The following is a 27,880-nucleotide window of genomic DNA, read 5'->3' as shown; positions in this document are numbered from 1 at the left end:
TGCTCTTGCATGGCATTCATAAAAGCAGACCTAGTGGAGAAGATGTGATTCCATCTAAAGCTCTATAAACGAGTATGTACGTGCGTAAGTGTGAGAACGAGAGAAACAGAAAGGCGGCAGAGAGCGAGAGCATGCATGTATGCAGCTTCTATTACAACTGTGAACGTGTGTCTGTGTGTGTGTGTGTGTGTGTGTGTGTGTGTGTATGTGTCTGTGCACATGTGTGCCAATACCATTCCATCTGATAAAACCGTGGCTGCAGCAGCCTCACACCCTTGTCTGTAGGACACAGCCATTTATTACCGGATTAGAGTCATTTACTGCAGGCTTTATGGGAGCTTCAGCGGGCCCTCAAGGACATCACAGCCGGGTAGAGGTAGAAGGAGAATAAGGAAGGCAGGAGCGGAGGAAAGAGAACGATGGACGATGAGGGAACTAATAGGGGTGAAGATGGAGGAAAGCCCCATTGAGCGAGGGAGGATAAGAGAAAAGATAGAGGTTCCTACTCCCGGGCATGATGGGCCTAATCTCTTGGGGGGGATACCCTGTTTTCTGGAATTGTGCCACAAGTAATACATACATTATTAAATACTACATTTGATAGACAACATAAAGAGTAATTTCCCCACATATTGAGAAAATGTGCTACTACCAAATGTGTGACCCTTACACACATTCTGATATTGGCATCTTAAAATAAATGTTTTCACCTTTATTTGATAGTGACAGTATAGATGAAATCAAGAAACACAGAAAAAAGTCATCTGATGAAAAGTTAAGTATAGGTTTAAAGGCCACATACTGTAAATTCAAAAACTGAACATTTTGAGCAAATGAAATGTGCGCAATTGGCAAAATACATAAACCAGTTTAAACCCAAAGGGATTAAAAAAGTCCTGTATCCTTGTGTATTTTATGAAAATATTTACATCAAAATCTCATTTTTCTCTGAATAAGTTTAAAATATGCTGATGATGTATCTTTAGACAAAAATGTCTAAATGTTAAATGTGATTTGGTGTGAATGTAGCTAACCGTTCATGATATAAAACCACACTTAATCATTAGCATGTAGCTTCCGTGAGCACGATACTGACTTCACCTCCCAAGATGTAGCTCAGTAGCAAACAGGTGTCACTTCTGGTGAATGTTAGTTCAGTATTCACACTATTTTGAATGTATTTGGTTTCTGCCGACTCCTAAGGGAAGTACTGGCTTTTTAGCTGTTATATGCTACACTGTATTCACTAGCTAGTTGCTAACTGCGTCTGGGTGCTGAGCAGGTACTGTAGAGCACAGCTGGATTTTAGAGCTGTTTCACTGAAAACAGTCGCAGCTGCCTGCTGTGGCTGAAAACACTGTGAGATCAGTGAGAGTGAACCAGAACTGTAAAGTTCTCATCTGGGGAGCCAAACACTGAGCTGTAGCTGAGGAGAGCTGCAGATTCAGGCGATACGTCTGACTAAGTTCATCACCACAAGTTCTCATCCTTTAACTTTATAACTTCCCCCTTTTTGCTGCACTCCTTTTGATTTTGGCATCAAAACACTAAGTTTGCATCTACACATTTAAGAGGCTAGATATTTCACAAATTAATAAACTGGGATTGATTCCTAAAACTCTGGATGAACATTGCTTTGGGCATCTTTTAATACTGATTATATGAAGACACATCTGTCTGTCAAGGCTCAGGGTGTCTGTATTTTCTGAATTGTGATTCTTCTGCAAAGGGAATCTTGTCCATTTTAAACAAGAACTAAAATTACCTCTGCTCAGAAAACTGGACCAGCCACCTGAAAGAGAGACAATCCCCTGGCCCTGTGATATTGGAAAACAAGGTAGAGAGACAAACAGGTCCTTATGGACTTTACCGGGCTTAAGACCTATCCGAATAATATCACTCCATCAGAGGCAGGGTGGAGGGATTGAAAAAAGATCAGACAGAAATGAGAAGATGAGAAAGAGAGGGAGCAATTGAGAGGATGAGTCAGGCTCAGACATAAAAACAGGTATAGAATGTGGCGCAAAAGGAGACGTGAGGAGAGACCGAGATCATTCAAATCTCTCCGAGTGTGTGTGTTTGTGGTTGTGCAAGTGCACGGCGTGCCTCTGTTTCTCTGCGTATGTGACCAGGCTGTCTGTTTTTGTGTCTCTGTGCATCACTGTGTGTCACTGTTTGTGTGAGTATTTGTCTGCCAGTGCATCTGTGTGAATGTGTGTGTGCACACATGCACGTGCATGTAAGTATGTATGGCGGTGTGGTGGGGGTGAGGGGGGAGGAGGAGGGCAGTGAGCAGGGGGAAGGAGAGACATGATATAAATAATAGCAGGGGGCTTTAATATGTATGAGGCATCCGGGCAGTGGTCCACAACACACTCTCAACCCTCAGCCCTCACTGACTGATGGGAGAGGAGAGAGGAAGGCAGGTGGGGGGGGGGGGGCGGGGCTGCATAATAACCACTCCCAGATCAATTCTCTCCTCCTTCAATCTACCATCCTTCCTCCCTTCTCTTTACCCCATTTATCCATTTTCTTTTTGTTCCCCATTTACTCCTCCATCCTTTCCATCTCTCCCTACTCCAACTCTTCATCTCCTCCAGCCTTTGTCAATTCTTCCACTAGCCCATCCATCCTTCTCTAGCCTCCTCTACTACCTCCACCACCTCCCACCTGTGATATTCCATTCCCAGGATCACCCCCTTGCTTCCGACCTGGAGAGCCGGTGAGAAGAAAAATGATACCTGGACGTGTCAGGGGAGTGGGCGGCAGGCTGTGCCCTTGGTCAAGGTGCCTGACCTGTGCTAAGCCGGCTAAACGTGCCCCCCCCCCACTTCCCTCTCCTGTCAGGGGAGCAGCCCAGGGTGTAAGCTGGGGCAGAGGGGTCAGACAGGGGGACAGGAGACAGCAGGGCAGGACGATCCACAGGGGCAACATGCCCTCTAAAACAAACCATCAGTTACATTTTTTCACTCAGAACATCGTTTGTTTGTCTGTCCTTCCTCTCTCCCCTGCGTCTGCCTGCACTCCCCAGCAAAGTATATGTATATAGCCCAGTTTTTGTCCTCTCCCACCTTTCCTTCCTCTCTTTCTGTGTGTTTTTTCTCATCGTTTGTGTCCATAAACATACTATATACTCCCTGTCATATATCCTCTTACTCACACTCTCTCTCTGCCCTTTCTGGCTCGCTGTCTTTCTCATCATAAACCTCCTCCATCTCTGGCCACTCATCTTTTCAGGAAGGTAAACGTCAGGTTGTATGTTCAAGGTTTTGAACGTAATCTTTGATCATAAATAATTTCATTAGAATGCTGATGGTTTAGGTCCTGTTTGAGTAGATGTGATGGGTTAGGCCATCTGCTCAGCTGATAAGAACAGCTCTGTATTATTAGCATCTCCACCGAAGCCTCGGCTGTCTTGTTTACCTAGGCATTCCCAAGGCGAATTTCATTCCTACTGCACATTTAAACTCTATTTACACACTCAGACTCTCTCTCCTCTTTACCACTGTCTCGCCTAATTGTTTGTCTACTTCTCTCTGTTTCTCTCTGTAACTTAATTTTTCTTCTGGCTTCCACAGCACTACCTCACTGTTGTGGCTGTTGGTCTTTTTGTTTTTTTCATTATGTTTTATAAGTGTGAGTCTGAGTGTGTGTGTATTATGTGGGTATGCGTTGCAAAGTTAAGACCCAAGAAACTCCATGACAGGTCTAGACAACTTGTGTCCATATTATATTGTACATGCAAGCTCGCATAATGATAGGATAGGTTCAGATTACATAATACTGGCATGGCCATATGTTCATCATGTTGTTATGTTACTGGCCACTGTAATCATGGCCCCGCTCTATGCTAGCTGTGAGGAATATCTTTCCAGTGTGAGTCAAATGTTAAGCTGGATTTGTACAGTAGTTCTGTGCTAAGTCTCTGGCTTGTAGCCGCTGTAGGCTATGCTGTGGCTAATGTGCGCAGCTGCTGAGGCATATGGCAGCTATGAAGACAGCGCCTCATGGAGACCGCAAGAACTGTGATTGTGTTTTCCCCAGAAGCTCTCTGTGCCAATGTTTATTGTTTAGAACAAAGTCAACAAAGAGTAACTAGCTTTTTCTGACCTGTTGTGATTGGATTTCTTAGCTTTCTGCAGTGATCTACAGGTGTTTTCTAGGGATATGACATCACTACTGGGCATGGTGACAGGTGCAACCATTGACTGTACGTACAGTAAAAGACAGACAAACCCACTGTCACACCATCCATTGGTTTCCTGAAGAGCAGTTTTGAAGCTTAAATCTGTTTGCTGCCATATTGGTAGTGCTTCATTTTGCCTATTTCCGGCTAAACCAAAATTGGGAAAAGAAGTGGAGCATAAGTGGAGCCCCCTGAGACAGCTAGCGGCTAGTCACCTATGGTGGACCCCCTCTGACTGTCACTCAAAGCAGCCACACCCTCAATTAAGCATAACTTATAGCCTCAATATAATTTAAAACGTGTGAGTTATATAACAATTCACCCCTGTACAGTTGTCACTGAAGGGGAAATTAGCTATAAAGACCAAAACCTTTTTGTACCAGGCTGTAAACATGTTTATTTCTACAGTAAAGTTTGGCATTTTAACATGGGAGTCTATGGAGACTGACTCCCTTTTGGAGCCAGCCTCAAGTGGCCAATCAAGGCAGGAGACTAAACAGGCTGGCAAAGAGGCACTGACTCTATTATGGTATATCTAATATATTACAGCTCTTTAATAATAAAAGTATTGGAAGAAAATCACTTAGTTTGTCTGCTCTACTTTACAATGCGACACAGGACAGAACACAGAACGAAGCCTGTGGATTTGTGGATTTTGTCCCCATCTTGTACAAAGTAGTTGTGTTAGGAAGCAACTGTTTCACAGCTTGTATGGGTAATGATTACAGTGGCCAATGACTTTTTCAACAGTCATATGACATGTGTGTACTGTGCTAACACAGTGTAGAAAAAATACAAGCTTTTCTTTTAATATTGCCAAGGGCAGACCTTCAATCAGAGCAAATTTCCACATGAAAAAACACTTCTGTTATTGTAGCATCAGCCTCCCTCTTCTTCTGTCTCCCTCTCTCTCCCTCATGCGCTACCGATTCTTCTTACTTCGAAACATCTCTCTCTTATCACACCTCTCCTCCTTTCCGCCCTCTCTCTTTCTCTCCGCCTGTCTCTATCTATCTTCGCATCCCCCTTGGTGTTTTTCCCCCCTCCCTACAATCAATGTGGCTTTTAAGATGCCTATCGATTTGTTCCCCTAGACAGGTCCAGCACGCTGGGGCGACACTTTGATTGCTGGGCCAGTAATTACTGTTATTATTTATGCATCTGGGCAAAATGGCAGGACTTAACATTCGCAGTACAAGAGGCCACAGGCAATCAACAGAGGTGAGCACCTGGCAAGAGAGAGAGGGTGGAAGAGAGAGGTAGAGAGAGAGAGAGAGCGGCATTGCCCCCGTGAGAGCTGCACTCCAGAGATGAGCACAAGGAGTGAAGTCAAAGATATTCACGCACACACAAACACACACACTCCTGGGAGGGGATATGAAAGCATAAGCAGAAGACAGGCACATGTGCAAATGCATTTGTATATAAAGGATTATTCTAGTGTGTGTGTGTGTGTGTGTGTGTGTGTGTGTGTGTGTGTGTGAGACAAAGACAGAAATGAGGTTGTCTTACCTGTGAGAGTCCCAGGTAGATAGAAACTGTCTCTGAGATGTAGAGGAACCGTCCCTCCTGACTGACCACAAACACAAAGCCATCCAGAGACTGCGCACAAAAAAAACACACACATACACACAACACCCACCGAGTGACACGTGCACACACACACACACACACACACATGAAGGCAAACAAAAACAAGACAGACAAATTAGAGCAATTAGTGTGTATCGAACAAATTACAATGAGCTGGAGAACAAACAACCTGTCACCCCTCGGCCTCTTCTCTCAATTCACGTGTGTGCGTACGCGCACACGAACACACATATATGCATAAATGTTAACAGACACAAAACAATTCCCATAGATGCAGGATGCAGCAACACAAAACAGCTGTCAACAAGGCCTGCATTACTAAACACACAGAAAGCAACACATAGACAAAATGACACACACACATTTAGACAAGCACATACACAGGCATACGTAAACAAATACATAAACTGAGCTTATAGGCCAGAGCTGTTTCAATCAACTGTAATAAACTCAGAGCCAAAGTTTCATTCTGTAGCTCCGTTCTCTCTCACACACACACTCACACACTGGTCTGGACACAGACACAGACAGAACCAGAGTCATTTCAGCCGGCAGTGATTCTAATGAGAAGTGAAAGGTATACAGCCAGCCCATTAGAGACGACTGCTTCAGAGAATAATATTAATCGTCATAACAAGCATCCAGGAGTGAGCCGACACTGCCTCACACACACACATGCACACAGAGCAGGGCCAATTTGCTCTAGAAGGATGATTGCTATTTTGGCGGCCCAATGCTTAAAGTGGCAGTAGTAATTTATGCAACTGACACATCCAGTATGCAAATGTGTGGCCGGGGTGTGGGGCGTCGTGTGTCGCAGTGAGGAGAAACCAGCCGCCTGAATGTCGGAGAACTAAAGTGCAATTATCTGGCTATTACGGAGGGAGGACGGCTGGGAGGGAAGAATCATACAGTTTTTCTGGAGTGTTAATTTGATTTCTATCAGCACTGTTCCCTAAGCCTCCCTTCCTCCTTAAAATGCCAGAAGAGGGCAGACATATGTAATGTTTCTTTGTTTTACCACATCCTTCTCACTTTTAAATTCTCAGCCTGTATTCCCTCTGCCCGTTCCCACTCCTACCTGTTTCCTACATAATCCTTCAAGTTTTCATTTATCCCTCTCTGCACCAGCTGCTCTCCCAACTGCTTTTTCTCTCACAGCCTCCTCCTGGTGCAATCTGCACTGCTACCTTCTTCACACTTCCTCTAAGTCTTTTTCTCTACAACTCTGCATTTCGTCATCCCTGTAGCCATCCTGCCCCAGAAACCCCCTCGGGCTCCATTCATCCATTTGTGCAACAGGGAGGCATTCTATGGCAGCCAACAATATCGTCCAAACATATTAAGTTTATGAAATGTGTGTGTCTCCGTGTGTGCATGTGTTGGGAGTTAACTTGGAAGTGTAAGTCTGTGTGACGGATAGAGGGAAGACCGCAGAGCAGATACAAACAGTGATCACACACAACACAGACGCACTGTAGCACAATGCAGTTGCTTGCAGTGTGTGGCAAATGTGCTTGTCTGTCAAAAAAAATTCATAATGAATTTGACCTTGTGATCCAGTTTGACAACCTCTAATTTTCTCTACATAAACTTTCAAGCATATAAAGCATATATTTTTCAAATAAAAAGCCATTACTGATTGTGAATATCCTCCCACTTCTTATACTTAATAAACAAACTCACAGAATAGTCTGAAAAATATATCCTACTGCCGCTTCTTAAAAGTCAATTTGGAGAGAATGTTTCATAAACCTGCTACTATGAAAACATCTCAAATACATAATATAAAGACAAGTAATACAAGATATGATTATAATCAATAAAGAGGAAGAAGAAGGGTGTGGGTGCTGCGGTTGTTACCTGCAGGAGGTGCGCCCCCAGGTGCTGCTCAAACATGTCCGTAGCCAGAGAATGGGATGATCTTCTTACTGCAGAGTAAGAAGACAAGCACACATAAGATACTGACTGACATCGACATTAATTGCTAATATTTTGACTATAAAGCTGATTTCTAAAGAATATCATCAGTAGACCTGATGCAGACGTTTTGCCCGGTCATGGTCGGAGCAGCATAGGTGTTACTGTGCACTAATGATGGCTCTGTTCTAGTGGCCCAGTAAATCATGACAATGTGACAGTGAGCCAGCACGTACCACGTCAGGGCCCTGAAACTGAGCCATCATTCATTTTATTAGTCATACCTGCCACACACATGCGTAAAATGTATTCCATAACAAAAGACGGTAATGCAGAGAAACGTCCGTGTTTAAAAGCTTTGACAGTAATGATCAGATTCTGCCATTATGAAAGGACTGTTTCTTAGATAGACATAAGATGCAAACTATGTTTTGACATTTAAGAACACATTTGAGACAGTATCTGACAAAGTAGCACATACCGGTTTATGGAAGCAGCTAATTTCTTCAAAGTTAAATAAAATATCTCAATATCTTGGAAGGTTTTGTGACTGTAGGTTATAAATTGAAATGCACGGTAAAAACAGTTTTTACAGGGTGCCTGGGCTTGGCTTTCAAGTGCCAACATGGACTTCAGTTGCATGTTGTTCCCCATCTCTCACTCCTCTGTCACTTCTCCTCCACTGTCAACAAACTAATAAAAGCTTATAATGCTGCAAGAAATTAAAAATGACATCTTAAAGAGTTGTTTCATTTGTTTGTTTAGCAGAAAGCATAACATCGCAGCATGAACACTTAAACCCATTTTTCTAGATAAATAAATAACTACAATGGGTGAAAATACTCAAAAAAAAGTTGCGCATTATAGCATTTACAGTGTCATTTATGGATTAGAATTATGGTAATACAGCTCCTGACATATTAGTAATTATATAAAATTAGCTGTAAATATAACTTGTTCACAGGTGAGGTGTTGTAATAATGTGGCATCCCTGTGACATCTGCACTCAGGTGAAAAGTGAAACTTGAACCAATCATGCCTGATAAATGGTCAAAACGGTAATGTGTGTCCAAAAAAAAAAAAACCGAGCACCCGGAGAGGTGCTATGTGACATGCACACTCAATCGCCACCAAACACATAAACAAACGCACACACACTCATGGTGTCTGCATTGCCACTCTTAATGCATCCCAAACACAAGCTATCAGAGCTGCTTCAGTGCCAAAGTGCTGCTGTTTACCAAGGCAATTACAATATAAATAGAGTTGGAGGTGGTTAGGTAGGGGAGGGGGGTGAAGATAGGTACGAGAGGAGCACAGAGGGTACCGCGGGGAAAATGAGAAAACACTAAGGAAGGCGAGAGTGATCACTTTCTCCAGAGGAAACGTGGGCACGAGGGGCTACAGTGACGTGAAAGATTAATTTAGCAATCAGCCATATTTACTGTTTTATGTCAAAAAGAGTATGTGATGGTGTGTGTGTGTGTGTGTGTACCTGCAAGTGTGTGATTGCAAAAGCAGGGACCATATGTGAGACCTAATCTCACTCCAACAGGGCTGCTTTCGAACACAATGTTCTCTATCCAGCAGCGACAAACTATATGTGTGTGTACTCCAGGGGTGTGTGTACAGGAGCATATGAATGTGTGCATCTGTGTGTCCCTGTGTGCGTGATTTTAAGGATCACTTGATATCTGCGTGCGTGTGTGTCGCTGCAAGGCTGAGGGAAATCAATACACGTTATGACAGGAAAATGAAAACGCTGCTCTGGGTTACAACTGAGGGATGGTCGGAACACGCACACACACAAATACAAGTACACACACATATATATCGCCCAGCTGCCTGCTTGTAATGTGGGCTCAGTGAATAGGAGAGGGAGGCGTTCCATTAGAGCTACAGACACACACAAACACACTTCAGGAATACACACAGCAGTGAATTCTCATGCACAGACTACACAGTGGCAACATGCCCTCCGATTAAACAACATGAAAACCTGCGCTCACACACACGCACACACAAACTCTCTCACGCATAAATACAGAGTTGCTGGACAAAGCCACAGTGGCATTGTGAGATTGGGGTCCCCCTGTGTGACAGAGTGTGAATATAAATAAGGCAAGTCCATTCAGGGCTATGAAAGGGCGTCTGATGCTGGGACCCTTCAGCCGAGCCAGTTGCCCAAAGGGGGATGGGGACCCCATCTCGCACTCTGCCTGCCCGTCAGGCTCCCTTGTGGAGCTGCAATGGAGCTGCACACACAGGGGGAGTCTGGAGGAAGCGACCCCCATGGTGACCATATGAAAATGAATCAAAAAGGGTACACACATACTATGATGTTAATTTGTTGATGCTGTAAGAATGAGAGGAAGTACATGGAGTGTGTGCATGTGTGTGCAACCTGAGTTTAATGCCACAGATCCCTGGAGGAGTGAAGGTGATGGTGGTTGAGCAGTAGAGCTGAGTAGTGTCAGCGGGGCAAAGGAAACGCTGGATGTGACATGAGGCCAGGAGGGCTGACGGATGAGTCTACAGACACACACACACACACACACACAGAGGACCATTTATTAAAGAGTGCCAGGGTACAATAGGGTGGGCAGAAAACCAAAACACCGGACTTGGTGTGTGTGTGTATGTGTGTACATGTACAACTGTGTGCACATGTGAAGACAGACAGTCTCACAGCGGTGTTCGTATCTCACCCAGGGAACAAAGATCCTTCTGTAGTGGTGCTGTGAAGAACTATGTGTGTGTATGTGTGAGGGCCATGCATGAATTTGTTTGTATCCTTAAATGTTATCACTTCTTTAACATCTTGTCTAAACTCATTTGGTAGCTGAAAATGAATCACTCATCATTCACAATTATTTAAAGGATCATTTTGGTTTGGGCTTGTTTTCATTCAAATCTGGAATAACAGCATTGTCCTCACTAAGTTAACTGCAAACATCTGGGAGTACGGCCACAGGGCAAGAAGCACGAGCAGTCAGTCAGACAGCTGTTAACAAACTGAATGATTATCTAAACTTTTTTGGGGGTTATTGCGAACGAGTGTACCCATAATGGTGGTAACCTGCCTATGGGAATATGATCACCAAGATCATTTCTGAGATATCTGCTGTATGAATGGCATGTTTTCACACAAAAAAAAGTCAGCTGGGACAAGAAACACCTGCAGTTGAATAATCATAAGGTTAAACAAACACCCTGGTTTGGCCAAACTTATTTCAAGGAGAAAAGAAGACAAGCAATTAAATTATTAGCTAAACTGTCCTTTGTAAATGTCTATCACACTTGACAGATTTTATGTCCTGGTTTAAATTTGACCCGTCACACTCCCCATAGTTGTAGGTACAAACAGTTTCTTAAGCAGTAAGCAGTGCATGATTTAGAATAAAAATGCTGGTTCTTCTTTCTGCAAAGCTGATGTGCGCTGTTCACTGCCTTAGCAGACACACTGCAGCCCACTGGTACTGGTACCATCTGTTGCTCGGTGGAAATGGTGACAAAGTACATTGTGTTGCACATGTGCAAGTCCAGTAGTCCATGGACTTGAGGCCGATTCGAGTCCTGATTTTCAGGACTCCTGACACAACTTAGACTTGACCACTGACTGCATTTGAAGTTGGAGATGAGAACTCTGACTTTTTTTTTTTTTTTGTAATATGCCATAATAATTTAGCATAAGATATTCACACTGTAGTGTGTGTGTGTGTGCGCAGGCTTACAATTACATTTGTTTGTCTGTTGTGTCACACACAGTAAGTAAATGGTGAGAGCTGTCAGTTGTGTTTAATGTAGACCTTGATGATTCGGGTAACAGGGGCTTCACTCGGACTCAACTTGGACTCTTCTTTGGTGACTCGGACTTGAACACTGGGGACTCGAGACTCGACTCATACTCAAAGTCACTGACTCGATTACAACACCGGGGGGTTAGATTGTGTGGATAAACTATTGGCTTGTTTACAACCTGTGTGATTGCCTGATGACTCATGCCTTTGCCCTGTCTGACTTAGTTGTTGCTTTGTTGCTATGTTCCCAGATCTAAGCAATTGCTTTGGTAAGTAAATTATCACAGAAACTGTGCACAAAACCAGGAAAATAAGACTAGCTGTAAAAGGCTAAAATTCTCATTTAAACTAGTTTATGTGAATATACCTTCGTCTTTGGTACTTTTGCTGTTGTGTGCACACATGTACAGTAATATGTAAGTGTTTGTGTACAGGCCTGAATGCAGACATACGTACTGTATGTGTGCACATGAAATCTTTGATCATCTGTTCTGTTACACTCCCATTTCATTAGCTTCCCAGGACTTTGCTGCAAGGTTTAATCTCATTGTGGGAATAGGAGACAATGGGACAGAGCACGATCGGACGCGTTAATTATAGTCTGACTCACAGGTCAATCCTCGAGGTCTCCCCAGCGCTCCACAAGAAGAAGAGACAGAAAATTCATTTGAGTGAATATCATTACACTTCTGCTTAATATATAGTTTAGTCCCTGGTAAGTCCACGAGTAATGGTTGCACACACACATACATGAACGAACATTCCAAACATCACCTATACACCCAAATATACATACACATACACACATACACACTGTTTTGGTTTCCACCCCCACAATGGCAACCTTTTTAACCAGGTTAGGATGTAACCATGGGAACCAAACAGATAACAGACACAATGAACTCCTCTTTCTTTCCCTGTAGCTCCCTCTCTCCATTTTCTTATCCATCTTTGCCTCTAAAGTTTGGCTTCACACCATACTTTTGTCCTTTCAAAACAAGAGCCTGATCATCTGCCAAGTTGTTTACTACCATCCAAATGTGATGTTTCGGCTGTTTGACAGACAGAGAGAGAAAGAGTGACCCTAATCGCAGCGTCCTTCCCTGGCGTAATTATCTTCTCACTCTGACATCCATCCCTCCCTCCTTCCCTCTATCTCTCTGTATATCCTCTGTCTCTCCTCCCTCGCTCCTTTTGCGGTCGAACATAATTTGAGTGCAATTAACTTCCCTTAAAAGCCCCGGCTGCTTTAAACGCTGTGAATTAGAGTTGAGGCAGAAGCAGGGAGAATGCAGGGAGGTGGGGGAGACCGAGGCAGCGAAAGATAGAAGAGGGAGAGGGAGTCAGTGGGGGCAGAATGAAAGTCAATGTCACCAAAACTGAGGAGGGAGAGAGGTGTGTTTGACCTCACTAACAGAGACAATAAAACACTTCAGCTGGCCCTGTTGCTGGCACTGAGTTGTCATTGTACTGTACCTTGTAAAAGACTGAGGGGTTCTCCACTTGCCATATAGCACCTGGCTGAGCTGCTACAGATTTCTGGAGAGAAGATTTATGCAGCCAAAAATTTTACTTAGATGTAAATTTTACAAAGATTTTACCTGCACTAACTGTGGAAACATGACTTGCTAGCAAGGACTAGTATTTACATTAAGATCTGTATTTATTATGTGGATCTCATTTATTTTTAAGGAAAATTGTTGTTGTGAGTTATTGCTATACCAATAAAATTGAATTGAATTTTAACCATGAGTGAATAGGATCTTGTTCTTGTATAAGAATTTTTCAGAATAAACTCATAACCAAATACATTGACTTACAGAGGTTGAACATCCTGAGAATAACTCCTATAATTCCAAACTATGAGTAGAGCCCCACCCGAAACACTGAAGATGCACCTGTTCCCTAATCAGCCTGCTCTGCTTCTCTTGCCTGATGCTGATGGAATAATGTTGTCTTCAAAAGACAAAACGTGGCGTGAACAAAGTTATGTGCGAGAGCAGGCAATAAAGAAATGGCAATAAGTCATCTGAAAGGCAAATTTTTCACCCATGCTTGAGGTATGGGCCGACAGCCCTGATAACATATCGTTGTCAGCCCACTGACCAACAGCTATCACCTCTTGGAGCAAATATGGCATTTGCACATAGCGTGAGTTTCCAATCGCCCCGTCCCGTTCAGTCAGTCAGATGCTAGCATGTCGTCTTGTAGCTGTAGCCTCAGAGAGGGAACATCAGAAAGATCTAATATGACTTTCACTCCAAAGATAATGTGTGCACTCAAAAATTGGTAAGGACCATTTGTGTCCTCCCAAAACATTGATAGGGACACATCCCTACAGCCCATATCCAGAAATACGCCCTTGATAACTAATTATAACAATTACAACTTATTATTTACACATTCTAGTTACAGCCAGATGTTCTGTTCATTATGATAAGACTGTATTGACCAAGTCATACTGTATATCAGCATGACATACAAACATTAAGTTATCACTGTTATCTTGGCATTAACAAACATGCAGTCTTCTAAGAAATTGCACCACGTGAATAACACAAATATGTTTGAGCATTAGACAGTATGTCCAGAGCACTGAATCTTTTAACTGTATTACAGCTCTCTCTGAACTGTCCCAGCAGAATCAGAATCATCTTTGCTGGCCAGGTGTGTTGAACACATGAGGAATTTGACTCTGGTACAGTGGCTCTCAATGTGTATGTACAATGTTCTTCTATAAAGCAATGAGCAGACAAGATAAGACTGAGAGAACAAGAAGAGAAAAAGAAAAAACCATAAGCCCAAGCAAGAAAAAGGAATGTTTATTAGGAAAATAAATGTAAAATATATGTGTAGATACAGTACATACAGTTTAGATGAGGTTTTCAGATAGCTATACACAAAAGTATATTTACAGGTATTGCACTGAGGGTTGTCGTTCTGTTATACAGTCATGGGTTAAGTGTTCATCAGGTGATGGTCCGAGGGAAGAAACTGTCCTTGTTTATGGTTGTTTTTGTGTACAGTGACCTGTAGTGCCATCCAGAGGGGAGTAGTTCAAACAAATTGTGTCCAGGATGTAAGGGGAATGCAGAAATATTCTCTGCCCTCCTTCTGACCCATGAGGTGTACAGGTCCTCCATGGAGGGCAGGCTGGCACTGCAGTCCTGACTGTTTGCTTGAGTCTGTCCCTGTCCTGTTTGGTTGCCGAGGCAAACCAGACGGAAGAGCTGAGAACAGACTCAATGATTCCTCTATAGAAATGCATAGCAGCTCCTGGGGCAGGTTGAAATTCCTGAGCTGGAGAAGAAAGTACATCCTCTGCTGTGTCTTCTTGGTGATGGTCCTGTTGTTGGGTTTGTGCTGTGTGTGTAAATGATAAAATTGCCCACACGAGGTCTCTACTGCTGATACAGTGCTGCTAAGTATGGTAGGGTGGTGCTGGGGGACCTCCTGATGTCCACTGTCATCTCCACTGTTTTGAGTGTGTTCAGCTCCAGGTGGTTGCGACCACATCACTTGGTCAGCTGTTCAACCTCCCGTCTGTAGGCCAACTCATCATCATCTCGGATGAGTCCGATGTTTAATAGAGGGGTCCTCTGAGGTGCAGTCATTGGTGTAGAGGAAAACAGCAGCTAGGAGAGCACACATCCCTGGGGTACCTGTGCTGATAGTCCGGGTGCTGGATGTGGTTTTCCCCAGTCTTACCTGCTGCTTCCTGTCTGTCAGACAGGCATCTTTGCCATATTGATTTAATTGCCAAAGGATTTGAGGGACCCTTATTAAATATGTTTGTGTTTTTTGAAAAGAGAAAAAGAAAACTATTTGTCTCTCTGTTCGTTACTCTTTTTTTATTCTCAAATATCAATATCAGTAAGTATTTGCCTCAGAAGTACTATACTATACATACAGGTTTTAAAGAGAAATTTGTTGACCTCCAATGGCTTAACCTTTCAACCTGCTGCAGTGATGCAGATGTGCGCTCCAGTGTGTGTCAGTACACTGATTTTCAGATGTTAAAACAAAAAGAAAGCAAATTCAATTATTAGCTTACTCAAACTTATGCTGTGCATACACCAGTAACTAGCTTTCTGACTGATGTTTGAGATGTACTTAGTGTAGCTGAGTACACACAGTTTTCCTGTCCAGTGACGGCTGATTGCTGATATTGCAATCAGTTTTACTTCCAAAAGAGAACTAGTTTAGCTAATCTGGCTAAACTGTTAGCTTGTGTACCACCTGATCATCTGTGTTTCTTGTCATATCGTGCTGCTTTGTAGTGAAGTTACTGCTGCGCCCAGAGCTCAGAAATTGATGTGGTACCGTAAGTACAATGTTATCAGAACCAAGCGTCTAGCCAAAGCCTAAAAAAAAGGGGGTCGCATGGTTTAAATGAACTGGAATCATCCTTTAATGGCACATTTGAAAAGACAGGGCAATAGAAGAAAAACTGTTCCCTTAAGCAAAATTTACTCAATATAGAGAGGTTTTGAAATATAATTGGTTGCAAATAAAAGGGTTTAGTCCTTGAATGCTCTGTGCAAATACATACACACACAGACACACTGAATGGGAATGAGCATCATGGGTCATACTTTTCCGCCCTTCAGCCTTTCCTTTTCGTTTGCTTCTTCCCTTTTCGTTTGCTTCTTCCTTCCATAATTTGTCTCTCTCCTCATTCTTTCCCCCCTCTCCTGCTCACTCAATCTCTCTCTCCCTCTCTTTCTCTCTGTGAAGGTCATGCAATTGATTTTCCTCTGTCTATTCATTTTTCAAGACTGGCTTTGAAACGTGGGAAGCAGACAAAAGCCACACTGGCCCCTCCCCTTCGCTCCATCCCTCTCCTCTCCTCCACCCTCCACCTTCCTTTCCTCTCTGCTGGCCCTCACCCATCCAAAAACTCTCAAACAAGAGGAAGTGTGGAGGAATGCAACCTTCCCCCATACTCCTCTCCTCCCTCCTTCTTCCTCTTTCTCTCTTCATTCCGTATACATTTTCCCTTCCCCTCCTCGTCGTCCTCCTCTCCCTTTCAGCTGGATCTCTGACCACATTCCACTAACGGAATTAAAGTCATGCATCACACTTAAAACCCTGCCAATGCATCGTGGGTAGACTTGTTCAAACTGATGTCCAAATTAGCATCGCATTTTCAGCCTTGGCCCCATGGAGACTGTGTGACCTGCTTGTAAAAATCTGTATACATTTCATAAAATACTCAAGAAACCAGATGCGGACCTACTGGCAGATAATTCCATTCGTAATACTGTTTATAGCTGGCATGTGTCACAGTTCAATCTTTTTGTCGAGTGCCTCACAATTGTCCAAGACCGTCTTGCAGCTGCTTTGCGTCTATATATTTATATTTTTGGTGCACATTTGTATGAGAAGGGGCTCTCATTTTAGTATAGGCAACATACTGTACCTTGCATCTGTCTTTCTATCATACTACCAGTTCGTGAGCAAGATAGCACAACTTCCTGCGCACCTACTTTTCTCAACAGCTGGTATTTTCTATCAAGACCAGAGAAAGTCTGGAACACTGAGACAAAACAGCTCCTTGTGTGTCTAGAAGTCAAGGCTAGTAAGTTTGCTCTAATATACTGTACGGATATTACTCAGGCATTCAGATTGTGCAGTGCCACATGGCTAAATAGATATTGATGGATGTCAGTGGACTAACTCTTAACAATAAATATTTTCTAATACTATTCCTTAAGATTAAATTGCTAAAATTTTTAGATTTAGTGGGATATATGACTGCAGTGTTTATGTATAAAGCCAGGAACAATTTATTACCTGGTGGAATTCAAAAACTATTTAATGAAAGGGAAGGGGGATACAATTTAAGGGGTCAGTTAAATTTAAAAATTCATGCTATACGTACAACCAAAAAAAGATTTTGTATTTCCATAAGTGGGGTAAAACTATGGAATAACTTAAGTGTAGACATAAAAAACAGTACTAGAATTGACAAGTTTAAACATAAATATAAAGGTATGTGTCAATCTTTTTTAGTATAATATGTGTGTGGGTAGAAGTGAATCATTTACTGCTTGCAAACCAATGATGGTAAGATGATGTCATGGGGTAGGACTGGATAAGTCTGACTTCTTCCTACTCCATTCAAGCATGTACTAGGTATAAGCAAATTGATATTGGATTATGTGTAAAATTATGTGTGTTGTCATATCAACTGTTTTACATGCTTGAAAGAATAAATCAAATCAAATCAATTAACACTCACTATGCATTAGTTACAGTTATACAGTTTGAGAGGTCTGCTTTTGATTTAAAGTGAGGCGTTGCTATCAGTTGGCCAGACATTTATCATGGATACGACTCAAGCCTCAATAGTATCTAAACAATGACTGAAAAGAGTATGTATTGAATATTGTAAATATATTGATGTACTATAAAAAAATGCCACTGAAAGCTGAATTAAATTCTTGTGCTTTGTCTCAGTTCCATGCAACTTTTTATTTCTGTGAGGTATGTACTTATAGTAATTGTAATATTGTCCTGATACTATAAAAAAATAATATAAGTTTGTACAATCCAAACCCCAAATATACTATCAAGACTGCAGAACCCAGAAAATACTTATATTTGAGAAGCTTTGATCAGAAAATTTTGACATATTTTTTTCCGTCTGAGCTTTGAAACTCGATTATTCGACAAATTATTATTATTTTTTTTTTTTTACAGTTCTACTTTACTGGGACACTGCACTAGAACAGAGCCACTGCTAATGTTGTTTGTGACAGCTGTTCTTGTCCTGTGTTGACAGGTATATCAAATGGTGATGCTGGAAAGCCACTGCCATGTTTTTTTATTTATTTTTAATTGAAAATTAACTATTCTCAAATAAGTTAGTATGCTTTACTAAAAATATTTGATTTTTTTAAAGAACCTGAGAAAATAGCAAAATTTTGTCAAGACTGCTATGGAGGGTCACTCTAATGGAAGGCCTCACAAGAGACAGATTTTTAAAAAGCTGGTGAAAATCAAAGCACCAAAATACCAAAATATTCTAAAATGTATTTCCTAGTATGGTCCAATCTCCACTGGATACTACATTTCCCATAATGCATTCTAATGTGTCTTTTCATTAGAGAATCCCTGTCTGCTAAATGTTGTCTTTTAAATGCCACACATCAGGCTTCCTGTCATAAATTTATATTTTGCAAGCTAACTGTTTTCATAGGAACAGTAGTTCACCATTCAATTTTCCATCAGGACTAAATTAACCTTTATGTGTAAAGTCATAAAATCCATAAAACCTTTATGAATTTTGAAAGGTATTTTGGCATCAGTACCAAAACTGGCACCAGTATGAATACTGAGCCCAAAACACTGTACTATTTAAACTATTACACCTCATCAGGAATGGGCGGTGAACACTGTGGTAAAGTAAGCCACACTCAGTCACACACAAACATGCTATTAACATGACTGTTATGTGCTCACATTTCCTCAAATTAGACAAGAACGGGCATGAACACGCACACACACTGGCACACAAACACACCCCTAATTGTACTGTAGCTGCATCATTTCCCCTCAGTAATAGTAGCAATTAGACAGGCTGTATAATTACACTGTCCTTGTTATATAGTTAATTTCTGTAATTACAAATCGCACCAATAGTTTCCTCCCTCTTTGTGTATCGTCTCTCTCTCTCTCTTTTTCTCACACACAAACACACAAACGCACACATGCTGCTCGTACTCACATCAGCCTATGCAAAGCCTTTGTATGATTATATGCACACGTGTGTTTACAGGCTTGTGAATGAGCATGTGCTCGACTGGGATAATTCTGGTCCTAGCTGAATATTTGTGGTGCAGCATTTCTCGGCGGAGCGGGAATAAGTTGGAAGATCGCACTGCTGAGGGTTGCTTCTGACTGAAAAAGAGATGTGAGTTGAAACAGATTTCAGTGGTTTGTGCCCACTGGCAATACACACCAGTGTATGTATCTCTACTGTATAAATTTCTCATAGGCTGAACTGCAGAAATCGTTGGCAGAGAAATGATCCTTCGTGTTGATTTAAATCTGGACACTTGCACACTGCTTTTGTTAAAGTAAATGTGATACCAACACAACCCAAAGGAAATTTTGACCAAACAGCAACCAAACACCATCAAATTTTTATTAATATTGTTATTTCATGCAATTATTCACTTTTCAGTTCTAAAAGAAGTGATTTTACAAACTACCTCCATGAACAGAGAACCTTCTGTTATGTGGCTCGCTTTGCTCACCTTTGCTGCAGTTGCTGTCTCCCTCCAGCAGAGGACTCCAGGGCGGGTCCCCCTGACTGGCAAAGGTGCGCATGTGCAGGTAGCTGATGGTCAGCCGGATGACGGAGGCCTTGTCCAGCTGGCTGGTGATGGCCCCAGGCAGAGGCAGCATCTTGGCCAGTTCAAAGAACTCAAAATTCTCCTTTCCTCTCCGCGAACGAGCAGCATTGCGAGACTTCTCTTTACGCAGGTTCTGGAGACTGAGAGGTGGACAAGGGTGAAAAGGGTGGTAAGGGTGAAAAGGACAACTGAGCATTGAGGTGGACAGAAAGAAGTCAAATAGAAGAAATAGGTATATGTAGGGCGGACAGAAAAGAACTGAAGGGCAGGGAAAATAGTCTGAATCAGCACCGCGTAAGATGGCAGAAACTAGAGGGGAGCATCACATTATAGCTTTTTAATGACCACCTGTTGATTGATTCAGGCTTTTTATAAATGAGCTGAGCATCAATTCAGAAAACTCATTTTATAAATACATATGATGGTAATGGCCCCTGCAATTCACATGAAACAATCTCCCTTGTGATCCATCTCTTGCAGACTGGCCTGGTAATTACAGACAAACTCCTTTCTTGTATCTGGGAGAGCAGAGTCCTAATATGCCATTTGCTCCTAAATCCATATCTGAACACACACATACACAATCGCTTGCTACCTATCTCTCATTTTCAGTCCTTCCAAACTCTCTCTCTCCATCTCTCTCATCTGGTCCTGGGCTAGTGAGCTGAAGCTATGATTGAGGCATCAATAGGAGAGGGAGGGGCGGAGTGACAGAGGGGGGCCGGGGCTCAGGTAGCCTGTCTCTCTGATTGGGTATTGACTCTCTTCAATGGGGCCTGAGTGGTGGAATTATGTTGTCACAGCCACTTCACAATTTGTGTCGGTGCTGCACTAGAATAAAGTGTGTGTGTGTGTGTGTGTGTGTGTGTGTGTGAGAGAGAGAGAGAGAGAATAAGAGCTACAACAGAAAGAACAAGCCTTTCTCCTTCATGTCTGTGTTGTTGATTCTCATTCTAAGAAAAGCCACCAGCAGTGTGTGTGTGTAGATGCAGGTGTAAGCAAAAAAAAAAAAAAGAAAAGAAGAAAGACATGAGCTGCTCGTAGCGTGTGGACATATGTTTATAGCTTAATCAGCTGACACAGCTGTTGTATTTCTCCCTACTATGCTGTAACAAGTGAGTGTTTGTGCATGTTTTCTGTGAGTGTGTATATGTTGTGGACTCATGCTGCCAGCCTCAGTAACATCTCATTATTATACTGCCTCGACCCCAGCCACCGAGAACAATCAATAGGCACACATTGATTCTGCTAAGTTTTTATATCCGCCTCTAAATGACTGCCCATTTATAATTCCAGCCAAATTTACTTAATCTCCCACTAAGGGGACGGGATTCACAGCTCTGACAGAATTGGCAGGTGAGCAACAATACAGGTTATATGTAGCACTGGGGAGAAGTCTTCTGGATGTGTTTCACTGATAGGAAATCTTCAGGCTGTCAGTGTGTGCAAGGGTGTAAATGCATAGAATTCACCTTGCAGACATTAATTCACAGGCATGCACACAAAATTATACAGCATCTGTGTGTGTGTGTGTGTGTGTGTGTGTGTGTGTGTGTGTGTGTGTGTGTGTGTGTGTGTGTGTATTTCACCAGGGCAGGGTGGGAGGTTTGGCCAGTAGTCCTTGTAGAAAATCCCACTCCACGCTCACACACTTCCCCTCGCTGACAAACGGCATGGTTGCCATCCTTCTTCCAATCACGTGCCGACGCCGCTGTTAACGAAGGCTTTGATTGGCTGAGGATGTGACAGACTCAGACCTGGAGATCCGTGAGAGACAGCAGAGGAGGAACAAAAATGAGAAGGAGGAGAAAGAGTCAGTGAATTATGCAAGGTTGCTTCATTCACCAATACTTCACATGAAATAGTCATGAAATAGCCGACACATGGCATTTTTGGATGTTAAATTTACCACCTTTCAGAAAGCCTTTGATTTCTGTAACAATTTACTGCGCTTTCTTTTAAAGCCTGCAGTAAGAATATATATAGTAAGGAAAGAGATGACATTTTTCTCCATCGGCCCTTTTAATTTGATAAAATATAATTTGCATTAAATTGCTTGGATGGAAACGCATCTTGCAATGTCTTACTTCCTCTATCAGCAAAATTACATTACTGAAAATATTTGTGAAGACAGGAGATCTAAAACATGAAAGTAGTAAGGCTAAGGGAGAGAGCAAGAAGGTACGCTCTGTGCACTTCCTCACATAAAGGTCAAGGGCTGTTCCCAAGGTGTAGACATAAGACTAAACACTGAGCCTCTTTTGAAGTCACACTTAATCTGAAAATGTCCAAATGTCTCCCCTTGTCCCTGAGAGAATATCCAAACTTGTCTGTGACTGGAGTCTAAAGACACATCTCTAAAGATAAAACATGCTGCCCAGTGTCTATTCTCCCACATCCTTTGCCGCCTTCTGCCAGACTCCAACACCACCCTACTGTGGTATGAGTTGCCAATATTCTTCTCTGTCTTCGGTCCCACTCCTCACCCATTTCCATCCCCTCCTCCTCTCTGTGCCGCGTTGACATTTAAAGGGCTAGTGTGGCCTTGAGCACCGCAGTGTCATGCCCTTGGGCCTGAGATGCCCCTCTAACTCTCTCCCTCTCTGCCTTTTGCTCTCTAACTCGCTCTTTCTTTAGCCTGGCTGGGTCAGCACATTCATGTCAATAGAGTTTGCCAGGGCAATAGAAAATGGATTATGTCTCCAGTTTGAGTATGGCTATGCTGACCTTAACTAAGAGGGGTCAACAGAAGCTGGGCAGATTTAACGGATATCACTTCACAAATCTGAACCAACACAACCAACACTAAATTCCTACATGAAAACTTCGCGATGGTAACACAACTTAGTAAAAATAAATCAAGTTACAGATCATCAAGCATCTTACTGCAGAGCTGAAACACCCTAACAGCAAAAGTTCACAGCTGGAAATAGGCTCCTGGCAGAGGAGGTCAGATTATGTGTAGGTTGGTATGGGTCAATCTTGCTAACATGCAGTTCAAACTTGAGATTGGAATTAAACAGAACAAACCGTTGCAGGACTTCAACAGAGTTCTAGTGTGGGAGGTGAAACATGGTCAACAATAGAACTGAAGTATTTTTGGTTTGACAAGAGGAAAGCCACTTCAAGGCCATCCCCATAGACATTCACCCAGTGCTGGAAAATGTTTAACAGAACGCTGTAATCAACTGTATCAAAGGCTGTGGCCAAATGAAGCAGTATCAGAAGTGAAGATTCACCCAAATCAGCAGTTCTCAAGAGGTCATCTCCTAATAGGCACAGTCTCAGGGTTACAGTGTTTTGTAAAAGCAGATTTTCAAAAAAAAAATCCTCAAAACTAACTGAGAGTTTGAGATGTGATTAAGTGTCTATTACATTGTTATGGAAAATTGGTGTGAAGTGAAGTTACTGACCTTATTATTATAAAGTTAAAAAAATAACTTTCTCCAGAACTTCCTTCAAACATTTTTCATTTGTGGAGTAAAAATAAATAATACTTTAGGGGTCAATGAGGTCATCAACAGTGTCCAAAAGAACTCTGAGACTGTACTTTTTAGTTTGAATTAAGCAGAAAAATATTTGACTCATTTGCTGATAGTCCACTTGAAGGCTTTTTCTCTTCCAGCTATGTTCCGCTCCCTTGCACTGTCTTTTAAAATCATGGATAATCAAAGTAGGAAGTAAGCCAAGAAGATGACCATTTATTCCATTTAATGCTAGATTCATAAAGGTGAAGTCTTATCTTACACTAAGTGCGGGTTTAAATGCAGTTAAAATAATGCACCAAGTTGCCAACATATGAGAAATTAGTCATAATAGAGAGAATTTATATGAGGTATTTTGATTAAATATGCATCAACATTCCATTTGTGGCTGATTTACATTACTTTAGAATGAGCTGCCAAATGCAGTGTACGTGGTTCGATCCAGAAAGGTCAATAAAATCAACCAGGCCAATGACTGATGATGTTTGAAGCTTCAAATGTCACTGGCACTTGATTCAGTTTGACAATTTACAAAGTTTTGCAGTTAAAAATGTGATGGGCACATTAGTAGGATAAGAGAGGAGAGTGTAAAGACAAACGAGAACATTTCTATCTATTGCTAAGTACTAATGTAATAAAGCAAATTTAATAAATGAATTAATTGAATGAACATCACCCTCCGATCACGTGACATTGCAACTTATATAAAATATTATATGTCAACCATGAAGTCAAAAAGGATCAGTGACACTGGGTGTAAACTAAATGGGTACATTAATAATTAGTGTGAGGAAGACTATTTCATATATTAAGTCTTTGGACAACTTATTCATAAATCAGTTTACTGCAACATATTGCATAATAATATTTACATTTAATGGTGCCCTTCTGAACAATGCTGAACAGATTTAATAATAATACACAGACTTCTTGGACTTTCACACATACATGAGACTAAAACTATTAAAACCACTGACACGTGGCAGTGATTTGCCCCAGTCCTGAAACGCTGCTGTAGGTTGTAAGTTTTGCATATCACAAGATGTCCCTGTGCTTGCTTTAGTTGAAGGCACACACCCTCAAAAAAAAGAAAGAAAAACCCAAAGTTTCATAGCACGTCATCCAACCACCACTGTGGACAGAAAGTCAAAGAATTCTGATAGAAATTCAGAACTGAACTGAGGAGGATGGTCAATGACCACATGCAGGGTAGGGCTGGCACATTTATCTCTGAACAGCTAACGCATTTCAGGTGCTCCTGGGGGACCGCTGGTGGCCCTGATGAGGTGCTTGGTTCGCTCATGCATCAGGCCAGCTTTGAACACCTCTAAACTATAAACAACAGTTACATATATTTATAGAGAGGTATTTCAAACATCAAGAAGTACTGCGATCCCACACCATGTCCCTTTAGTCAAGGCTGACAAAAACATTTGCAAGAGGGAGGGCAGAGTTTACATAATTGGCGTCGATCACTCCGCTGAAGCCATGGCCATGACTACAAGCCAACACCGTGAGGTGGTTCTTCAAGTTAATAACAATACTAACATGTTAATGTTTAGCAGGCATAATGTTTACCATGTTTACATCTTAGTTTAGTACTGAAGAATGCTAACATTTGCTAATTAGCAACAAATGCAGCTGAGGCTAATGGGAATGTCATCCTTTTTACACAGATTTGGTCATAAAACCAAGTACTGGAAAATGGAAATTGTTTGTTCTTTGTACACCATGAATGTCTGTCCAGAATATCATGGCTACGGTCTTATACTAGTATAGCACTTTTCTATGCATTGCAACACACTCAAAGCACTTTCACACTATTTGGCCATTCACACACCCAGTGTCATCGCCAGAAGCAACTGGGGCTCAGTGTCTTGCTCAAGGACATTTTTGACATGTGGACTGGACATACTGGAAATCGAACCATTTCAGTGTAGACTAGAGCATATTTTTGTCTGAACCCGATCCGTACCTGAAAGAATGGTGTCCAAACCTGACCCAGACCTGACGCAGTAGAGTTGGTACGGCGTTTTCCCCGCCCCCTAAAGTTTGACCTACAGTATGTCTCCAAACCCAAACCAGACCTGAACATAATCCCTAAAATTCTGCCCAAACCCGGCCCAATACCAATGAGTCCTGTGGGGCTTGGTTCAGGTATCCACAGTCTAGTATGAACCAAAGTGTTGGACCACCCGACATTACCTCCCTGTAGCCATGCCACTAGCATGTCTAAATCATAGTCAAAAAATGACTATACTACTGTACATATATGTGCACATCATTATTATTATTATTATTATAGGGCAAAAATATAGCGACAGTAGCCAGTGACTGTAGAAAACCTATATCTTTCCCCTCAAGCATTCAGCTTACAAAATGTATGGTCCTCTTCACAGAGTCTGGTGAAGAGTAGGGCAGTGCACCTCGGTCTAACAGCTTCACCTTTGTCACCTTCTCTGTCTCACGTGGATAAATGCACTACATTCCAAATCATATAGTACTGTGTACAGGAAGACGGAGAGATCAAAAAAGCCAAGGCTGCCTCACAAGCGCACACATGCGCACCTTTTTCCATCCCATACCTGTACGTTTATCTCTTAATTGACCCTATCTGTGCTCATCTAATCTCTATCTCCATCTTTGTGCTCCATCTCTTGCCCTCTATCTGGGCAGACACACGGGTGTAATGGACAGGCACCTCCACAGTAATTATTCAATCAGCCTCATAACCTTGTTGCAGGTTGAGCGGCCCATTAATGCACTCACACAAATGGACACCACCACTTTGACTGCTAATGCTCCGGCTAGCTAACGGCACAACAGGCTGAATGTCAGACGTGTCATCTAGACAGAGACTGTGAAACAATCTGCTCAGTGAAACTCAGTCGACTTCTTCCGTCATGACACAGTGGGAAATACATAAAACAGAAAAGTGTAACTTCTGAAAGCATTCACAATAAAATATACTGTTCCCAAAGCTGTACAGATCAATCTGTACCAACAGGGGCGTTCACAATGTGTTGCTGCAGTGCTACATATCCAAAAGTGTGGTGTGTGTGTGTGTGTGTATACATGAGAGCGAGACCCCTGCCCTATAGAGCTGTGCTCTCTTGGCATGGTCTCAACAGCAACAGGGAGGAGGGCACTGCGGAGAGCATTCACAGCCGGTGTTTGCTATGCGTTGCTCTCTGGCTGCTCACTTGGCTCCCGTTCTGTTTATTTTCAGCAGGGACGTTTAATTAGGGCTCCAGCTGTCAGAAGTTCGTTAGCATGCCCCTCCTCTCCCAGAGCCGTCCCTCCCCGTAGGGAGTCAGGGGCATCAGGCAAATGAACACATTTAAGTCAAACAGCACGCAGACAGACAATAGCCCCACTGCCATGCCACCAGCTCCCCTAGGCAGAGACATGGTTGTTTTATGCCTCATCTCTTCGACCCCTGGGGCCCAATACAGAGTCTGGCCAAGACTGCGAATGTGGAGGCAGACGAGATCTCATAGCCCACTGGAGACGGCTGGCACACCATGATCATGCAAAGGTGAAGGACCAAGGCTATGCAACATATAGAGTACAAACAAAATAAGAGAGTGGTTACCGTTCTGGGGATTTTCATGATTTTTGATACATTTACTGTGCTAAGCTGATACAAATATAATTGCTTAACTTTGGGAAAACATTCTATATATTTCTTTCCCTTTCAGTTAATAAAGTGAAAAAACACAGAGGATATGTCTTTTCTTGGGCATTTTGATGACAGCGTGTTACTCGAGAACTACACACACAGGACCCGTTTCAGCAGATTTGCAAAGTACAAGCTGCAATTTTGGATCATTTTCTTTCTCGTTAATTTGTTTCACTAATCAGCACACACCCCAGACTTGTGACCCATACATGAGCAGTGCGGAGCATGACGCTGTCGACAAATGCAACGTGCCTCTCCTCTTATGTTCTGCCATCTAAATTGTCCACTATTGCACTGTCCATCAAGTGCATGCAAAAGTAAAAATTAAAAAGGATATTAAAGGTATCCACCTGAAAGCAAAGCAGTGTATAGAATCAGTCTGGTCACTTTGCAGTCAAATAGAACCTTATTAGAAACAACTTTCAGACATATCTACTGCTTCTTCCACTCCCACCCAACTTTAATTATCTCCAACTAAAGGTAAAAATAGTTTATCAAATAGAGAACGCTCAATATCATGAAAGATGTAGAAAACATGGTTAGAAATAACATGAACAGAATATTTGATGTAGCTAGTTTTCTATCTCGCCTTTCATGTTGTTGAGTAGTTGTAAATGAGTGTCTGGAGTGTCCGGGGAGATGAAGTTTGGTATTCTGGTTGGAGGGCTGAAACCTACTTATCATGCATTGCAGTCCTGGTTGGACCTCAGGATTTGGAAGTCAAAAGACTTTTTAATGTACAATTTTTCAGCCGCTGATCAATCGACAGCTGCTGGACATGAAGATCTCTCTTCCTCCTCCTCCTCTCTCTCTCTCTCTCTCAGCATTCCATATTCTCACTCGCTCGGCAT

At 42.2% G+C, this 27,880-nt stretch overlaps 1 protein-coding gene across 1 annotated transcript in view; it reads right to left on the bottom strand.

Moving 5' to 3' along the window:
• npas1 (neuronal PAS domain protein 1) overlaps positions 1-27,880 on the bottom strand; it is a 41,884-nt gene that overhangs the window by 8,336 nt on the left and 5,668 nt on the right. The window contains exons 2-5 of the mRNA XM_020623201.1: positions 21,452-21,619; positions 19,764-20,002; positions 7,643-7,710; positions 5,699-5,788 (exon numbers count right to left, since the gene is read on the bottom strand). Of these exons, the coding sequence (XP_020478857.1) occupies positions 5,699-5,788; positions 7,643-7,710; positions 19,764-20,002; positions 21,452-21,546 (492 nt within the window). The 5' untranslated portion in view covers positions 21,547-21,619. The remainder of the gene's footprint in view (positions 1-5,698; positions 5,789-7,642; positions 7,711-19,763; positions 20,003-21,451; positions 21,620-27,880) is intronic.

The sequence above is a fragment of the Monopterus albus genome, unplaced genomic scaffold (genome assembly GCF_001952655.1).
Source record: "Monopterus albus unplaced genomic scaffold, M_albus_1.0 scaffold293.1, whole genome shotgun sequence".
NCBI classification, from domain to species: Eukaryota; Metazoa; Chordata; class Actinopteri; order Synbranchiformes; family Synbranchidae; genus Monopterus; species Monopterus albus.
This window is presented reverse-complemented; position numbering and strand designations above follow the sequence as displayed.